The following is a 17,978-nucleotide window of genomic DNA, read 5'->3' on the forward strand; positions in this document are numbered from 1 at the left end:
ATCTAATCAAGGTTGCATTTCTGCAATCATCGATTTCATTTGATCATTCGTATCGTTGCCAGTAGATGAGATCGCCAAACAACACACTCGAAAGTCTAGAGACCACCTCAGCTACGCGTAACTTCGCTCTGTTGAAACTCACTCTGCTCGCTGGATAAAAAATGCAGAAAAAAATTCTGCGCCTCCATCGATTGTGGCATCCCCTCGTGAAACGTTTAAATCTGAAATCCCGGTGCAAAGTTTTCCCTTGGCAATCAAGTCTTAGCAAAAAGCATCAGGAGGACGCGCCTGCGTCGTGACAATATCTTCTGGTAACTGGTCTGCCTTGTCACTCAGTCGACAAAGTTCACCGGAATTCTTCGCATCATGCGTGATCGATCAGCTGGTCGAGCTGACGGCCACTTTGCTAATCCGAATTACAAGAGCGACGTAAAGTATACTCTGGAAATGTGCCGATGGGTAACAAAACCAATCGGCGTTTGGCCATTCGTGTACAGCCGAACCAGCAAACTAGAAAAACTGGTGTCGATCGTTCTACTGGCAGTGTGCTTCTCCGATCTGTTGTTCGCGACCATACCGCCCGGACATTACCTGATGTTCGTGGAGAAAAACGTATATGTGATAGTGAAGTTGCTCGGTCCACTCGGATTTTGCATATCCTCGGCGATCAAATACCTTTACCTTGTTTTCAAAGGGAACGTTTTCAAACGCTGCCTCGTCCACGTGGAACGTGACTGGAAAACTGTAGTGGATGAACGCTATCGCCAGATCATGGTCAGGCAATCGTCCGTCAGTCGACAATTGATTGTTCTCTGTGCAATTTTCCTCTACAGCGGAGGCATGTCTTATCATACTATAATGCCCTTCGTATCCAAACCGAAGATGAGAGGCAATCAGACTTTGAAGCCGTTGATATATCCCGGTTATGACGCGTTCTTCGATAGCCAGGCCAGTCCAACGTACGAGATCATCTTCTCCATGCACTGTCTCTCCGGTTTTATCAAGTACAGCATCACCACCGGCGCGTACAGCTTAGCCGCGACGTTTGTTACTCACATCTGCGGACAAGTGCAAATACAGATCGCCAGGTTGGAGAACCTTGTTGAGAGCATTCAGAAAAATTCCGATCGCAACCCTGTTGCTGTCATCGTGCGTGAGCACGTAGAGATTCTCAGGTATGATGATGAATATACAGGGTGTGGCCGGACGGGTAGTACAACCGAGCAGGGGGTGATAGTACATATAAAAATAAGTCGAAAAGAAGGAATAGCATTTTTTTGTTTGACGCTTCGTTTTCGAGAAAATTGAGTTTGTAAATGTAGCGAATACACGTGCTATTGTATAGGAATCGTCTGACGCGTCTGACCATGTTCAACCAATTCTACTTTGTGAACACGATTTTGTAAACACGATTTTCTCGCAAACGAAGCGTCAAACGATAAAAAGTTATTCCTTTTAAGATTGAAAATCTTGTAGGTTTCGTTCGGCTAAAAGCGTGACGGTTGGGTGTCATACAAATGTGAAACGGAAGTTGTATCTTGGGGTAGTGGGGTGGGGGCAGTTCTTAGGTGCTCGTTCGGCGAGGAGGATGACGGTGAGTGTCATTGCGCGTTGTAATGGATGAATATTGATAAATAGCGTTTCTTTTTGCGTTCCGTAATTCGACGATGCCCGAACGTATCATGATTTTTTAAAATAATAAATAATTAAATAATAAATAAACGTGAGATTTTAATTGCAAATAATAACTAAACTTTTTATTTAAATACAATTTTATTTCTTATTTGCAAATAAAAGATTATTTATTATTTGGATTGAGGTGGAAATCAAATAAATAGTTTTTGGTCTTCTCTTATTTCTTGTATTTTGTATACACAATGCATTTTTTGTTTGGTATAGCAACCTTTTCAGGTATACGCCAGTGGTCGGGCCCAGCTGTCTATAAAAAAATACAATTTAATTTATTATTTGTGAATAAAAGTAACTTTATTATCTTAAATAATAATTCATTTAGACTTGCTCAAATAATAAATAATTATTTGCGTTCCTTAATTCGACGATGCCCGAACGTATCATCAATGGTTTTCCATCTTCTCATCTTTTGCGTCCTCGCGAAGACCCACATAGACTGCGGATCTTCATGTAAAATAACAATTTCTCACCTGAATTGCAACAAACCGGAGTGAAATAGAAATTACACCTACTCATTTTTGTCTAATGATGAATAAGCCCTTTGACGTCGGAGCAGAATCGTTTTGAATCCGGATTATTACAATCATATTATATTTACTTCCCAAGGATTAAAAAGAACGAACGAACTGTGTATATCAAATAAAAGCCGGTTGCCGCGTGTGTTTCAGATTTTCCAAGAACGTTGAGGAAGCTTTGCGCGAGATTTGCCTCACAGAGATCGTGGAGTCCACATTCATTTTGTGCGTGCTCGAATACTATTGTCTGGTGGTAAAGTTCATTGAACATCTTAATTTTTTGTTGAAACTTGCAGAAAGTTCCCGAGCCATCTATGTACTGCTTTGTCATTACTAAACTGCGGATCTTTATGCAATTATGGCTTTTGAAAATTTTCAAAAAATGCTAGAATATACATACACCTCACAGAATTTAATACGATTTTAATTTTTTCGGATCTAAAAAGTCTACTACAATGAAAAATAAGATTCTATTTTATTCCACTTTTTCAAAATTCGTCTACGAGAATTGAAAATTGCATAAACATCCGCAGTCTAGTCATTACTCTACCAAATCATACATATTTTTTTAATTATTCATCAATAAAGTATATTTGTAAACGCATTAGAGTAGGAAATATTCAATATTCATTCTTCCATTTATGACCTTGTATCACCTTGAAGATTTCATCGTGTCGTACACGAATGAAATATACTTCATACACGCTTTCCTGTGGTATAAAGCAATATATGTATACAGACCTACAAAACGTATTTTTTAAATTTTCAATATAGGCCCACATAAAAAGTTGTAAATTGCAAATTTTAGTATTTTTATACGATTCCGATCAATTGCAATTTTTGAAAAAATTTCTTTCCACATCCTGTAGTAAACTAATTGCTCTAGCTTCCCCAAAAAAATCAACTCATGTAGTACAATATTAAAAAAGTTATCGTCTTTTTTAGAACGTCCGAATATTAATTCGAGTAACTGTACGTGTATTCGCTGCATTTTCCAACTCGATTTGTTATTCCTTTTTTTCGACTTATGTTTACATGTAGTATCAACCCCTGCTCGGTTGTACCACCCGTCCGGCCACACCCTGTGTATTTCATTTAAAAGGTCGAAGGTTATGTTCATTTCTAAAGAAATACTGCAAACAGAAAAACATCGAAAAAACAAAAATAGTATTACTTTTTCCTCTTTCATTTTTATCTAATACTTATTATTTGCAAGAAAAATACTGGCTAGTTAACTCTACAAATGAGTAGTCATCCAACAAGGGCAGAACTTCCTGCAGGATTCTTGAGTAGAAATAGAACTCGGATTGACCCACACCATTGTATATCTTCAGGAATGGGAGAACAGCGACGTTGTTGCGATATTTACATACGTCATGTTGCTAATTTCCTTCACATTTAACATAACAATATTTTGTTACATAGGTGAACTTTTGACTGAACAGGTACTTATAAAACCATGTTATGTCGTTATGTCTCTAACTTTTATAGCAATTTTTCATTGCTAAAATAATCGTTAACTTTTCATCAGTGTAGCAAGATTGGTCCAGCCGCCTATGAAATTGAGTGGTACAATCTACCATACAAGAAAGCTCACGATCTAATTCTATTGAGCGTTGTGTCAAACTACCCGCCAAAACTCACAGCTGGAAAAATATTTACGTTATCCCTAAACACATTTAGCTCTGTAGGTATTATTATTGTATTATTATTAGACTGCGGATTTTATGTGTTTATGACAAAACTGAGTAGGTGCAATTTAAAACAGGAAAAATATTACAAAGACATAGAAGCATAAATGTACTACTTTCAATCTCTTAAAATCATATAAAAAAGAAGGAACGTATTATTTGACTTCTATGTTTTGTAATAGATGCAGATAATTTTTATTCTGCATAAAAATCTGCAGTCTAATTATTATCTATTCAAACGAGTACTCCGTCTAACTAAATGCTCGATCCACTCCAGGTGATGCAGTCATCGGTTATTTATTTAAATTTGCTACGCCAAGTTATGAATTAAGAACGAAACGTGTGCCACTCGTTAAACGAAACAGTGATGTCTGGAATTATTACGTACCAATGGTTAATACCATTCGAATTTACGAAGAAGTTATGCAGTTATCAATCACGCAGTTAGAAGAATTGCTCAGATCGATAAAGATTTGAACTCATATGAAAATGAAAGGACTAAAACTTGACTAACGCAGAAATGTTAGAATTTGATGTACAACATTCAAAATCTTGATCATTGTTCAAAAGAATTTGTGACGACGAAAAGTGGCATGCAGGAAAGTATTACTATATGATAGATAAAATAGAAACATTTAATCAATTCTTAATGTTTACTGATTAAAACACTTGATTTGGTAAAATCTACAAATATCAAGGATATTACATTTCGTTAAACTTTTATATTTTTCACTATTGCGAATTTATACTATACATTTTCAAGACATTTAGCATTTAAATCCGAGCTGAAAGAAACTTCGATCGAATAAGCTGGCATGTTCTTGCAGTTAGTGCGATCTGATCGACCAACGTCTGCTAGAACAACATTTGCTTTATGGTCGCTATTTCAATGAGAAATTAGAAGATACATAAATATAATATTGTGTACGCACATCGAATTAAATTTTGTTTAATTATGTACCTTGGAAACCAAGTATCTTTATAGGAAGACGACTACGAGTCTTGTCGAAGTTATTGAATACTTTAGGCCAGGGAGTTCCAACTTGTTCCCCTCCGCAAGGTCTCCACTATTAGTCAAATCTCTTCCCACTAAAGTAGTAGGGCCGTGTTGGTTGTTCTACGACAACGATGAAGCCTGTGAGTGGGGGATGTGCCTAAGCGGGGAATGAGCTGCGTATCGCTTGCGAGCTACATGTTGGAACTCCCTGCTTTAGGCTGTCTGTAGAATCATAGAGGTATGCAACACTACAGACGGTTTCCTACAGTAATGTGGCGCAACAGGTGCTCCGCCTACGTTATTAAGTACCTCATAGGGGAATGTACTGATGCCATCGTATAATGGTAATGTGTTCTACGCAATTGTTTTGTCAGTCATCGTTCACATTATCATACGAATAAATCAATCTATTGATTTTTGTATTATAAAACATGTTATTATAGTTCAAGATTGTTGATATTTTCGGCAAGTAAACTTCTATGATAATAACCACCGATTGGTACCTCTCTCGAAACAAAAGTTAGAGGGGCTGTAACTTACCTGTTGACTGACTCTCAACACATCTGTATACTTTTTAATTGTTCTTTTTTACACCAAAATAGACCGCATTAGCCCTGTGCACAATTTCCAAACTTGTATGCATGTTGCTTTCTAATATCAATGTTATGGCTTCCGACGTTTTCATAAATGTTTTCGGCACAATTATAAGCATTAGATTTAGTTGTTTCTTGCTTCTGGAAATAAATATATTTTCTCAACAAAACAGCTAACAAGTGAACGAAAAGTGTTATAGAATTATTAGTGGAAATATATTCTCGATGCCAACGACTGAGAACATATTTACGTTTCAACCCTCGCGCACATAAAAAGCTACCGCACGTCTACTACCAACCAGCCTGCTATCACCTGACTCGCATTGCAAGTCTATTCTCCCACAAGAAACGAAGACTATAAAGAATGCACTGAATATTCAATAAAACCCGCTACTCCGTAGCAAGCAAACATATTTTCGCGGTCTACTGCAACAAGTGGCAATTACTAATCGATCGGCGAACAGTTTACAAGTGTTCGGGAAATCTGCGCAAGCGTTGAACGGGTTCGGTTCATCGACTTGTTTTGTCCGAAACAGGCGATTCAGTAGCCTGTTAGACACCGATGAGTAACCATCATGGTCAAGCAATCGACGATGATCATTGAGAGAGAGCTCGACAGTTCGAGCGATTACAGTCTGCAGGTGAACCGATGGTACCTGAAGTCGATAGGTGCTTGGCCATCATCGTCCTTCGCACCTACATTTGAAAGAGTGGTCTCTGTAGTGTTGATCATCATCTGTTACTGCTCCATGCTATTCACCGCGATCCCCTGCATGCTGCACATATTCCTCGAGGACGAGGACATCCACAAGAAGCTGAGAGCGACCGGGCCACTCATTAATATGTTCATGGGTAGCATCAAGTACAGCATCTTGCTTTTCCGTGGCAATGAGATATGCGATTGCGTGGAGCACATTCAGATCGACTGGCAGATCATATCCAGAGTGCAACATCGGTTGGTGATGACGAGGTACGCTAAGTTCGGTCGTTACGTCTCTGTTTTTTGCGCTGTTTTCACGCAGCTCGGCGTTGCCTCTTATTGTTTTGTGAATGCGCTGTCTACAAGGTCCGTGCAAATCGGGAACGAAACCAGAATCGTGCATGTACTGCCTTTAGAGTTTTACAAGAAGCTGCTCAACATCGACGAGAGCCCTACCTACGAGATCGTTTTCGTCTCCCAGTTTATTTCGACGTCTATAGTTAACTTCAGCTCTGTTGGAGCTTTCAGCCTCGCCGTTGCACTTGCAGCTCATGCGTGTGGTCAGTTGAATATTCTGATGTCTCGGATCATCGAAACAGTGAACGGTGAACGAGATCGTGATGCAAAAATCCTGCTTAACGAGACTGGAGTGGTCGTCGAAAATCATCTGAGGATTCTCAGGTAATATTCTGCTTATTTTTCGAATGACATTGACATGTTCGTTGCCATGAAATGCTCGTTCATCTTCCACTTCAATGGAACGCGAGAGAATGTTTGCAAGAGCATGGACGAATTATTCACACTCCAGACCTACTGCATTGTATCAATTTGTTAAATGTTTTGAGCTTAACATTCGGCGAACACGGCATTCGTTTACATTTATAAAATCGAGTAAGCATGCTACGAGCATTCTAAATGTTCGGCGAACAGTTTAACGAGCATTATATTAAATGATTAATTACTTTTATTTTAAATTTAATATTAATCGTGTTACCGAGTGTGCATTCGTTCGTTGATCTAAACGCATCATCAGGGTAATTTGGTTTAGTGAAAGGAGTATTATCGTGTCTTACAACTTACCTTGCGTTGTAAAAAATCATCAAATTCCAAATTTTATTCTAAAATTTAAGAAAAGTGTTTCAAAAGCATTAAAATAATAAAAAGAAACAGAAATAAGAAACTGGATGTGATATAACAATTTTTATACGTATTTTATTGGCAACGAACATATGTACTGTTTTAACACCTACTATCTCAACGAAATTTAAGTTGATAAATTATAAAAAAAATTACAGCTTCATATCTCAAATCGAAGAGGTGATGAATAAAATATGTTTCATAGAAATGTTTCACACAAGCCTGTGCACATGCATGCTCGGCTATTACATTCTTACGGTACGTCACAATGTTATGTTCACGTGAAATACAACATACTCAATATTTTTACTACGTATTATTCAATAATGTATTCACCATTCGATTCCAAGGGGAATATATTCGCATAATTCTCCGTGATAATCAAATTTTCATGTGATAATTATTTATACTGTATTTATCTTAAATGGTATTACTGATGCATATAATCAAGACTGGAATGAAGTTTCATACTACATATTTCGATATATACTCTGCGATATAAAAGATAATTTATGTCGTTTTTTTATATCGGCTCACTTCCATAGTATACTTTACATGTACAAAAATCTCTACTATTGGACAACTGCAAATCTTTATGTAATGCAAAATTTTCTGGATATAATTTGTAAAGATCGAAGTTAAACAAAAGTTTTTCAGCATGGAATTGTAGAGAATATTGAATTTTCTTTGAGCTTTGTGTACTGTTATATTTCTTAGATTCATATATAACATAAAAGTATAAAAATTTGCAGTTTAATTTACTACATCGTATAACAATGACTTATATGTCCATATCTTAACTATAACACTGTCCAACAAATTTCAACTTTTTTTATGATTTCAATATACTGCTGGGTCCTTCCTATAAAGTTTTTTGCGCTGATTCCGAATCTGTCCTGAATTTTTCTCCTATACGCACAGTTTTTGAAAAACATGGCTTTGAAAAAAAAAACATATTTTTCAACTTTAAACAAATATTGTGATGTTATTATAAAAGATATTGAATTGTTCTTTACAGCAAAAGATTCTGTAGACTTTCCCGAATACATTGATATCCAATATTAATACATTATGATTGTTTAAACATGTTTAAACAATGATTAAAGGTGGAGAGACACCACTTTTGCACCAATTTTTGAGGATATTTTACAATTTATCTCAAAAAATTAGGGTCCAGCGGAAAATCGAACTATACCACGCGATAGAGCAGACTTTTATCTGTATATCAATACTGCCGCATACTGTTTCTTTCATAAATCCGAATGATGGGAGACGCTAGTAGGCACTGAGAATTAGGAAAAGAAGCGATGTGCGGCCCGCGGGACGCCAATTGCCCGACTCTGCTCTAGCTACTATAATATAAGGCCTCAATCGTCAGTGTTGCCAGATCAAGACTTGTGTCCCTACTCTATCTTCCCTTTCTACAACGGTATACCACGTGACATGTTTCGTCTCTGTCGTGTATATGTTCGGTACTGGTAGAGTACCAAGAGAGGTTTTCCCCTCGATTCATACTCCCTCTTCTCATCTGACAACACTGTCGATCGGCATTGTTGTACCACGTATTGAAATCACTAGCCACCATGCGGAGTTTGTCTGAATTATACGATTGCATTAAAGCAGAACAATGACATTGTACAACACCAAATTTGCTCAGCAATTACTGTTGCGTGATTCTTATAGAGTTTGTCATTCTGTGTAATAAGCTGATTGCTCAAAACTCTTTACTTATCATGACGAAACTATTTAAACAATTTTGTAACTGTCTTACCTCTAAATCTGCCTTGACAATCGACTGCTCCTTACTGAGAAAGAAATAAAATCTTCATTGGATTTTGTAAAGAAATATTCAAAAGAAAAATTTGTGAAACAGCTATTCGTAATTACGTTGATGTTAAAACTGCATTCTCGTGAATTTGTGTCGGTTTAAGTGTACGTGTAATATTACAAACGAATGTTAATGTTGTGCTATAATATAAATTGATTTGAACAGTGAACTGGTGCGAGGTATTATAGTGTCCTTCCCCCGTATGTCTAAATGTGAATAGATGCACAGATAGCTAACTTATTCACAATATTGTCTACATTATTAAATATGTTGGTATCTAATTAATTATTACACATTTAAATATTGTACGGGGTATTATAGAATTTCACATCCATAAAATGAAAAAACTCGTATACAATGGAATTATTCTAGGTCGGAAGAAATGTTTAATTTTCATGTTAAAATAGCTCTGTCTGCAAAGGGCTAATAAGCATAAAGTACCATTTTTATGACAGTATTTGTAATTATGGATTGACTCACGACAATTTGAAGAGACGAGAGTATTATTCTTTTAGGAATGGGACGATCGTGATTACCAAAACCTGTCCTGCTATTTCATGATACTGTTTTCTATGACGTTCAACGTATTTTTACTCTGTTATATCGGTCAAACACTGACAGAACAGGTAACGGAGACAAGTAGGTGCAACCGTTTAAGACTGCGATCGAGATTCACCGAGTACATTCTCAACAGTGCAAGAAAGTCGGTGAAGTGGTATACATGACAAACTGGTATTTCTTACCACGTAGATGCATACTTGACTTGAGAATGATTATAGTGAGGTCGAGCGTGATGATCAAAATAACAGCCAGCAAGATGTTCCACATGTCCGTTTACACGTTCGGTCAAGTAAGTATGTCTTGTCGTTGGAACAAACAGAATTATCATAAAGGAATGGCACGCCTACTGGATCTTTATGAGAACTTCGTGTCATTTTAGATAATGAAATCTTCTTTCGCGTATTTCAACCTTCTGCGGCAGGCAGTGTAATATTTGTTCTCCCGTTAAAACACTGAATCGGGTACAAACTTCCCGCAAAATCTATGTGGAATTTTCTTTAGAGCACATTTTTATGGAAAGTATTTTTATGGAGTATTTGTGTACGATAATATTTTTAAATCACACGGCTAACATTGAAAAGAAACATTAACGGAATTCGTGCCACAAATGTCGCACTAATAAATATAAATATTAAATAAAACAAGAAACTTGAACAATTGATAGAAATAATCTCTCAATTCAGTAAACCCTCCAGTGAACCCTCCGCTTGTGTACTTCCGTCTTCGCATCGTCTTTGATTGCGTGTGACGGACACATGGTTTACGAGCAAAAAAACAGTACTATACCTTAGTCTCCCCTTTCGTGTTCCGTTTCCGAAGATGGGCAAACAATCGATATAAAAAAAAATCGATCGTTTCTTCCTGCACAGTTGCAATCACATGTATGCTTAGAAGGGACCGGCGGATGCTATTGAATTCGCGCTTGCGTTCTGACAATACTGTACGACGGTTTACTACCGCGTCGCGTGCAGTCGACAACGCGCACCTGGATGGTCACCATGCGTGGTCGCTCGAGCAACCAAGTGAAGAGCTACAATAACGACTATGAGAACGATTTAAACTATACGTTAGGAATGTGTCGGATGCTATTGAAGCCGCTCGGTGTATGGACTTTTATCTACCATCGCGTCAGCAGATTAGAGAGAGTTCTTTCCATCCCGTTGATGTTGATTTGTTTCTCCAGCTTGTTCTTCATAATCCTACCGTCGGTCTATAATATGTTATTCATGGAAGAGGACTTGCAGAATATAGTGAAACTGCTCGGCCCGATCAGTTTCTGCATGTTCTCCACGATCAAATATTGTTTGCTTGGCATGAAGGGTAACATCTTGGGTCAATGCATCCTGCACTTGGAAAGGGACTGGAAAATGGTACAGGATCCTGATCATCGAGCCATCATGCTGAAACAAGCATCCACCAGCAGATTCATGATCACCATATGTGTGGGTTTCCTTTATTCGGGAGGTATGTCCTATCACACCGTGATGCAATTCTTGTCGAAGGAAAGAACCAACACGAATGTCACCCTAAGGCCCATCACTTATCCTTGCTTCAACTTTCTCGACACTCAATCCAGTCCTACCTACGAGCTCGTGTTCTTTACTCACTGTGTCACCGCGATGGTCATGCAAACCATTACAACTGCTGGATACAGTCTAGCTGCTACTTTCGTTACGCACATGTGCGGACAGATCCAGATTCAGATATCTCGATTGGATAATTTAATTGGCGAATACCGGGAGAGGAACACATTTCAGGAGCGTATCGCTGTCATTGTTCGAGACCATGCCGAGGTATTGAGGTAATGCTTTCTAATGGTTCGAAAACGTAGGCCCAATGCTTCCTGGATTCAAAATTGTTATGTGTAAATTTATTAAATTTATACCAAGAGTATTGTTAGAGATTGCTAAACGTGTTTGTTAATAATGTTACCAGTCATGGGTTAACGTGAAGTAGCATTTAAAATGGGGAACATAGTCTTACAAGGGAAGGACCCCAAGTGTCCGACTTCGATTTTGATAATTTTTTGTGAAATGATGGTACATGGGTCCCTAATTATGTATGCAAAATATCAGGCGTAGTTAGTCAATAGTTTTGAAGATATAAACAATTAAAGTTTCATACCTGTGAATCACGCAACCTGCTTACACGGCTAATGGAACTTCGAAAATTACAGCTCAAATCATGGACAAGGTATAAAACTTTAATTGTTTATATCTTTAAAACTATTGAGTAACTACACCTAATATTTTGCATACATAATTAGTCGGACACTTGGGGTCCTTCCCTTGTTAGTGATTGACAGCCAACAATTTATTTCAATAAATACTCAGTCAACCAGGTCGGCCCCGAGCAGATATCGAGCACAGCCTGCGATCGTACGATGTCAGCACATGACGAGCATTATGCTGTCAGAACGCTGCTCTAAGCAGAGGTGCTCGGAATCTGCTCGTTTTTGGACAGCGCACCCTGCCGATACTTATTGTGACGCAGACGTGTGGCATTCTGCTAACAGGGTCTGCTCGGCAGAAGCTGACGGCAGAATGCTGGCAGCTCGGTTCTGAATTCTGCCTTCGTTTAAGAGGGCAGCACCGAATTCAAGACCGAGCTGCCTGCATTTTACCAGCAGAAAGCAATACTTCTGCTGACGCAGATGCCCATCCAAAATCGAGCATTTAGCTCACTGGGTAGTTATTAGTTATTAGTAATAACTTATTACGAATGGTAACGTTCCACTTCTTACAATATAATAAAAGTTTTTCCAATTTTCTTTAGAGCTATCAGGTATTCTATAATAGTATATCACACGCCGTTTTGCTGAAATGTTAGTTTTCGCTTCCTTAAAATTTTAAAACACTGAAGTTTTTTACATTTAACTGCATAGAGACAATTAATAAAATAAATTCGTTTGCTTTTGGCTAGCTTTATTCTGTACAATCGTATATATATATATGTATGTGAATGTTCTAGGTTTTCTAAAGATGTTGAAGAAGGTCTTCGTGAGGTTTGCTTGACAGAGATCGTAGAATCTACATTGATAATGTGTCTGCTGGAGTATTACTGCCTGATGGTAAAGGATTGTCGATCGATGTACACACTTACGTTGTTAGCGTTCATTGGTGTATTCCTGATTTTAGGAATGGGCAAATAACGATACGGTCGCAATACTCACGTACATCATGTTGTTGGTCTCCTTCACCTTCATTATATTTATATTTTGTTACATAGGTGAACTTCTATCCGAGCAGGTATTTATCAACAGATGTTATTCAGTATAACACTTTACCATGATACGACAAAACAGAAGGCAAAACTAATAAATATAAATAAGTAAACAGCCATGAGCAAAATTTCGTCATGTTAAGTTTTATTTCAAAGTTTTAGATTGTAGAGCGATTTGAATATGCTCTGTGCGTATTCGCGCATTCAAAAATGTTAAGTTCTACAGTGAACTTTGTTATATGTGAGCATAATTTTAAATACGAGTTGAACACGTGAAATAACAAACAATATTTGCGCGACTGTGTCTGGTTTAATTCGAAATGCTCAAAAAGTATGAATGATATAAACGAATGTTGCGGCAAAAGATGTACTATATCAAAAAAAACATGTTATACTATTATTTGTTTGATTTTTCAATGATCTTGAAACATTCTGTGAAGGTCACGTTAAAATTATAATGTGAGGAGCTATACTCTTTACTATACGTTCTACTAGTTGATATTTGTGCTGAAGAGATGTTTTAAAGATTTTAATTCTTGCTTGATAATAGAGTTTTTAAATGTGTGTAATTGTATTATCAAAGCACCGGGGAAAAAAAGTACTTAGTGGTTTGATTCAAAATGAAGTGATTGATTCAAAATGAAGCCTACAGTTTACGAAATGTCACATAATATGGATAACATTATATCTTTTTGATTTTCATTATTCCTTTTATCATCAAAACATTACATCAGTGCAGCCGAATGGGTCCAGCTGCCTATGAGATTCACTGGTACAATTTATCATCGAAGAACTCGTACGATCTTATTCTACTGTGTGCTGTAGCTCTTTATCCACCTAAACTCTCGGCTGGAAAAATAATGAATCTATCTATAAACACATTCGGCACTGTATGTGATTTCGTCAAAAGTACAGTTTCCAGTATGCACAAGATTCTTCATGATTAAATCTTTTTTCAGGTTGTGAAGACGTCGGTAATTTATTTGAATTTACTTCGGACATTTGCCACTTGGTAACTAGACTTCTAATTCTTGTGATTATGACAAACAAGGAATCCTTACCATGTAATAATATGAACATTTTTTCAGATCCTCTTGGTTTCGTAAACATAAAACATGCTATTAATACGACAATATATGTCTTGACAAAAGCGTTTCTCAGTATTAAGGGACACTTCCAAGTTACAATATTCAGTGAGAATTGTAGTACAAATGATTAAAACGGAACCAATTTATTTGAATAAAATGTTATCGACATTTGTCTTCAAATTCGTGTGTTATTTCTCACAGTAAAAGCTTAAATAATATTTGAAAGATTTTAAAAAAAACTTTGAAATCTTTGAGCTACTAGTCGACATTTCTCGATCTTTTCAATGTGATCTAAAATTTTTCTAAAAACTCTTATAAGTCTATGATAAAGTGCGTTTTCCAACTTCGATTTGAACCATCCAAAATTTAGTAGATGTTATGAAATACATTTCAAGATTTCGTGCGAATTTTGTCGAAGTTGCACATTGCGCTTTTTCGATTTTTCAACTCGATCTAATGTTTCTTCCTAAGGCTGTACACAATTGTCCGTGCCTCACGCTTTAAAATGTAGCTTCCTCGGACACATACCTCTTGTCACCGACGATACAGTATTCTCGTCGGTGCATTTATGTTGCAACCTCATGTAGTTTGCTAGCTGACCGTTCCATTTCAGTAGAGTGCGCCATGGTTCTAAAGCATTTTCTACAAAGTCGGTAATTCAGAACCGTAGACAGAGAAATGCATTATGCATTAGTCTGTCTATTCTATACCTAGTCTGTATTATAAATGTACATAAATGTTACATAAATGTATATTTACATTTCTTATTTACATTAACATGAATGTACATTTATATTGTATTGTATTGAATGTGGAGCTCGATAACTCACGAATTTAAGATTATTACTTAGAATTGAGTATATTGTATACTTCATTTCTGCTATGAGAGCTTAACCCTTTGACTACAGAAAGCGCGAATAGACGTCCTAGTATGTCTATTAATATTGCATATGAAAGGAATATTGCATACGCTCAAGGAAGTTTGGTCAGTGACCACACTAAATTTTTTATTACATTAAAATGATCGTGTTTTAAATATCTAGAAAAGTTTACATGCTTATTTGTACTTAACGGCGCGATTGTTACATTTGCTACAGATTAAACCATTGGGAACGGCGGTGTCGTTTGTGACTGTACTGACTCTGATACAGTTCTAAAATACATGTATATCAAACAAGGTCTGATGATTGAGTGCGATATACTTCCATCCATCATTGCTCACTGTCTAGAATTGATAATAGTTATGAGGAAATACCGAAAAGTCTGAATCGTCAACAGATTAGGGTAAGATCTGTAATGCCACAAATAGAGTCGGTCGTATGGGAAGAAAACGAGAATAGAAAGTCGTCCCTGAAAACTTAAATTACCATCTACTCCGCTAGAAAAATAAAGGAAGTATTGAAAAAATCACTTTGTACAATACGTAGAAAAATTGTGTATATTTTTTTCACAAATACTATGCATCGGGAAGAAACATTTAATATATACATACTCCAGTTACATCTCGAACACCGATCGAGCACTCTACATTATCATTACTCTCACCTCTCTAGCAGACTCCACCTCCACTGCCAATACTTCATAACGCCTCCAACCCATTAAAATAACTATTATACAAGAATTGTAAAAAACATCGATCAGCTGAAATCAGATCAGTATGAAAACTCATCGTAACGGTGTAGTCTTCTAGATCAACGTCCATCGGAATCCGAGCGGGAGTCAACCGGACTGAGAAGGAGGATACCTTGACGATCCTTCAAAGTGACGGGGAAACGGCACCCTCGATGGTTTGACGGCGACACACGACGAGAGGTACAAAGTCGCCTTTCATCTGCAACGTGTCGCTCGAGGAGAGCCAACGCGGGCACGGCTCGAGGCTGAAAATAGCCGGGTAGAGCCGCTGGCTCGCTCCATTCCGCTCGGCACCGTGCTCCGGCAGAACCGCCCGAGCCTCGATACGATTTTCGTCGCCGGGGCCCGATAGAGTATCCGAGGATCCAACAACCGCCCCGAACGAACTTTCACTCGACTGGAAACGACCCCTGGCTTGGCTCGAGAATCGATTATCTCGACCGCCGGAGATTCAAGTGTGCGCACCGTCCTCGAAGAGTACCTCCTTTGCCGCCGCGTGAGATAGATCTTCCCAAGGCGTTCAAAACGGCTCTGTCGTCTAGATCGTTTTCGCGCGGGGCCCCAGTGAATCCGAAAAGTGGTTGGAAAGCGTGAGGCTCGCAAAAGGTAATGCGGTCTAGTGCGTTACCGGTCGGCAGACCAATCGACCTCGATGCATTCGCATTATGATACCGTGGGTTTAGAACGTGTATGTGCGTGCGTGCATGATTGAGTGCGTGAGTGGGTGCGTCGTGTACGAGTGCCACAGGGCTGTTTCTCGAAAAGTTATGGTTTAATTACGTCCAAGCAGTTGTTCTGGATCCAGGTAACACTAGTTCTCCCGTTTTGGAACGTATCTCGCTAGTTTCGCGGGTGAGCACAGCCGCTATCAATTTATGTAATCCGCCGGGATTGTCTGATCGTTTTTTTTATCCGCGTACCTACCTGTGCGTTCTGGCAACTGGTTTTCGGAATTGCGAAATTCCGTTCGGCCTGAGAGGAACACATTGACGCGGCACGCTTGCACACCAATGACACGAGAGTGTATTTTCTCGCTAGGAGCTGCGGGGATCGGTCGACGAAATATTTAGCACGGGAACAATATTTCCCCGTTGATCCGTTGCCAGTCGCTTCGCCCGTGAATGATTTATCGGTGGATCGGGGCTGGGTCCGGGCTGGGACCGTCGCATCGTGTCTCTCTGGATCCTGAGTGATCGAGACCGCGGTTATCCGGACGATCCTAATTATCCTTAACCTTCGATCGGCGCGTTACCATTTCTAATTCGAGCGGAAACACGGTCAAGCGCGTATTTCCGTGGATTTCTCGACTGCTGGTAAATGCATCTATTTCTGCTACGTTGCTGGAAATAGACACGAGAATGAAATAGGCTCGGCAAGCGGCGTTGTCTGTCCCCGTCGCAGCTCGCTACCGCGATGACATCGTCGATAATATTATTTAATTAGCTAGTTCACGTGTCAATGGCGCTCATTCTCGGACCTCGATCGAAACGAACTGCATGCGATTGACATACACGCTACGCTCGTTTACTCGTGTCCTTTCGCTCAGGCTCGAGTAAGCGAAATTGTAACGTATTTGTAACGTTAAGTCGTTCGATGATTTTCTGTATTCCGATCCGCGTAATTCTCGGACGCTATAACGCAATAGGGATCTTATTCGTTCACTGAGTCATGTCTTTAGCAGTTATATTCTACCGGAAGTAACGTGTGGGACGACATGCCACTCGAAAACTATTTTTGCATGAAACCATCGGTGGATTTGTTCGTGTCTAAATATACGGGTCTCCATGTGCGGAGCACTTTCGGCTCATTCGATGCACTTGTGCACAGCAGCGTAATTATTGACAATAATTAGAAGGGTGGCACCGTTTGATTGTAGCGATCAGATGCCGTAAATGAAATTAACATCCGTGGGCGTTGTTTTAGTAAATGATTAGCGGCTGTAACTCGGTCCATCGCGAAAATAGCATGCACGACTTCCGTCGTAGTGTCCGTATCGAATTGCGTATAAATATACGCGTTTCTGGTTTCGAAACGTACGAGAAGCAGTCACAATTCTGGGTCACCATAATTACTTGTCTCTAACTGGCGTCCAACTAGTAATAAGCATGCCATGATGCAAATTTTCCCGCTCATTACGCTTCTTTCCCTACTGGCATCCAACTCCTAATGCTATACGGAAGTCGTATACTTTCCTGTTGTCATCCTTATCGAACGTCTCACTTTCCTTTTCTTATTGTTCGCGAGTAACGTCGCCTACATGTTAGCTTTAACTTCAATAAGCATCTTGCGATGTGTGGAAATTATTCGACTCTTGCATAATAT

The 17,978-nt window shown here is 38.6% G+C and overlaps 3 protein-coding genes across 18 annotated transcripts in view; all 3 read left to right on the top strand.

Moving 5' to 3' along the window:
- Nucleotides 1–346: 346 nt before the first annotated feature.
- Nucleotides 347–5,205, top strand: LOC143207000 (odorant receptor 10-like). Its single transcript, XM_076419957.1, has 5 exons — nt 347–1,175; nt 2,361–2,460; nt 3,542–3,652; nt 3,739–3,894; nt 4,176–5,205. The coding sequence occupies exons 1-5, from the start codon at nt 367–369 to the stop codon at nt 4,227–4,229; spliced, it is 1,230 nt and encodes a 409-aa protein (XP_076276072.1). The 5' UTR covers nt 347–366; the 3' UTR covers nt 4,230–5,205.
- A 596-nt stretch (nt 5,206–5,801) lies between these two features.
- Nucleotides 5,802–13,952, top strand: LOC143207236 (uncharacterized). Its single transcript, XM_076420451.1, has 9 exons — nt 5,802–6,869; nt 7,484–7,583; nt 9,669–9,856; nt 9,904–10,003; nt 10,650–11,515; nt 12,685–12,784; nt 12,852–12,962; nt 13,671–13,826; nt 13,896–13,952. The coding sequence occupies exons 1-9, from the start codon at nt 6,064–6,066 to the stop codon at nt 13,950–13,952; spliced, it is 2,484 nt and encodes an 827-aa protein (XP_076276566.1). The 5' UTR covers nt 5,802–6,063.
- Nucleotides 13,953–15,874: 1,922 nt separating this feature from the next.
- Ryr (Ryanodine receptor) overlaps nt 15,875–17,978 on the top strand; it is a 55,472-nt gene continuing 53,368 nt past the window's right edge. For 8 of the 16 annotated variants that reach the window (XM_076420981.1, XM_076420973.1, XM_076420977.1 and 5 more), the window contains exon 1: nt 15,876–16,262. The gene's annotated coding sequence lies outside the window, so the exon portion shown is untranslated. Of the gene's footprint in view, nt 16,263–17,978 lie in introns of all 16 variants that reach the window. The other 8 variants (XM_076420985.1, XM_076420978.1, XM_076420979.1 and 5 more) reach the window with 2 other exon arrangements.

This window comes from Lasioglossum baleicum, chromosome 3 (genome assembly GCF_051020765.1).
Source record: "Lasioglossum baleicum chromosome 3, iyLasBale1, whole genome shotgun sequence".
NCBI lineage: Eukaryota > Metazoa > Arthropoda > Insecta > Hymenoptera > Halictidae > Lasioglossum > Lasioglossum baleicum.

Bases quoted from the DNA above. Each gene is read 5' to 3' on its own strand.
- LOC143207000 (XM_076419957.1), top strand. From the start codon at position 367: ATGCGTGATCGATCAGCTGGTCGAGCTGACGGCCACTTTGCTAATCCG. The intron at 2,461-3,541 runs GTAAAGTTCATT...GTATATCTTCAG, and splicing joins TCGAATACTATTGTCTGGTG to GAATGGGAGAACAGCGACGT. The intron at 3,653-3,738 runs GTACTTATAAAA...ACTTTTCATCAG, and splicing joins GTGAACTTTTGACTGAACAG to TGTAGCAAGATTGGTCCAGC.
- LOC143207236 (XM_076420451.1), top strand. From the start codon at position 6,064: ATGGTCAAGCAATCGACGATGATCATTGAGAGAGAGCTCGACAGTTCG. The intron at 6,870-7,483 runs GTAATATTCTGC...AAAAAATTACAG, and splicing joins AATCATCTGAGGATTCTCAG to CTTCATATCTCAAATCGAAG. The intron at 9,857-9,903 runs GTCGGTGAAGTG...CTTACCACGTAG, and splicing joins ATTCTCAACAGTGCAAGAAA to ATGCATACTTGACTTGAGAA.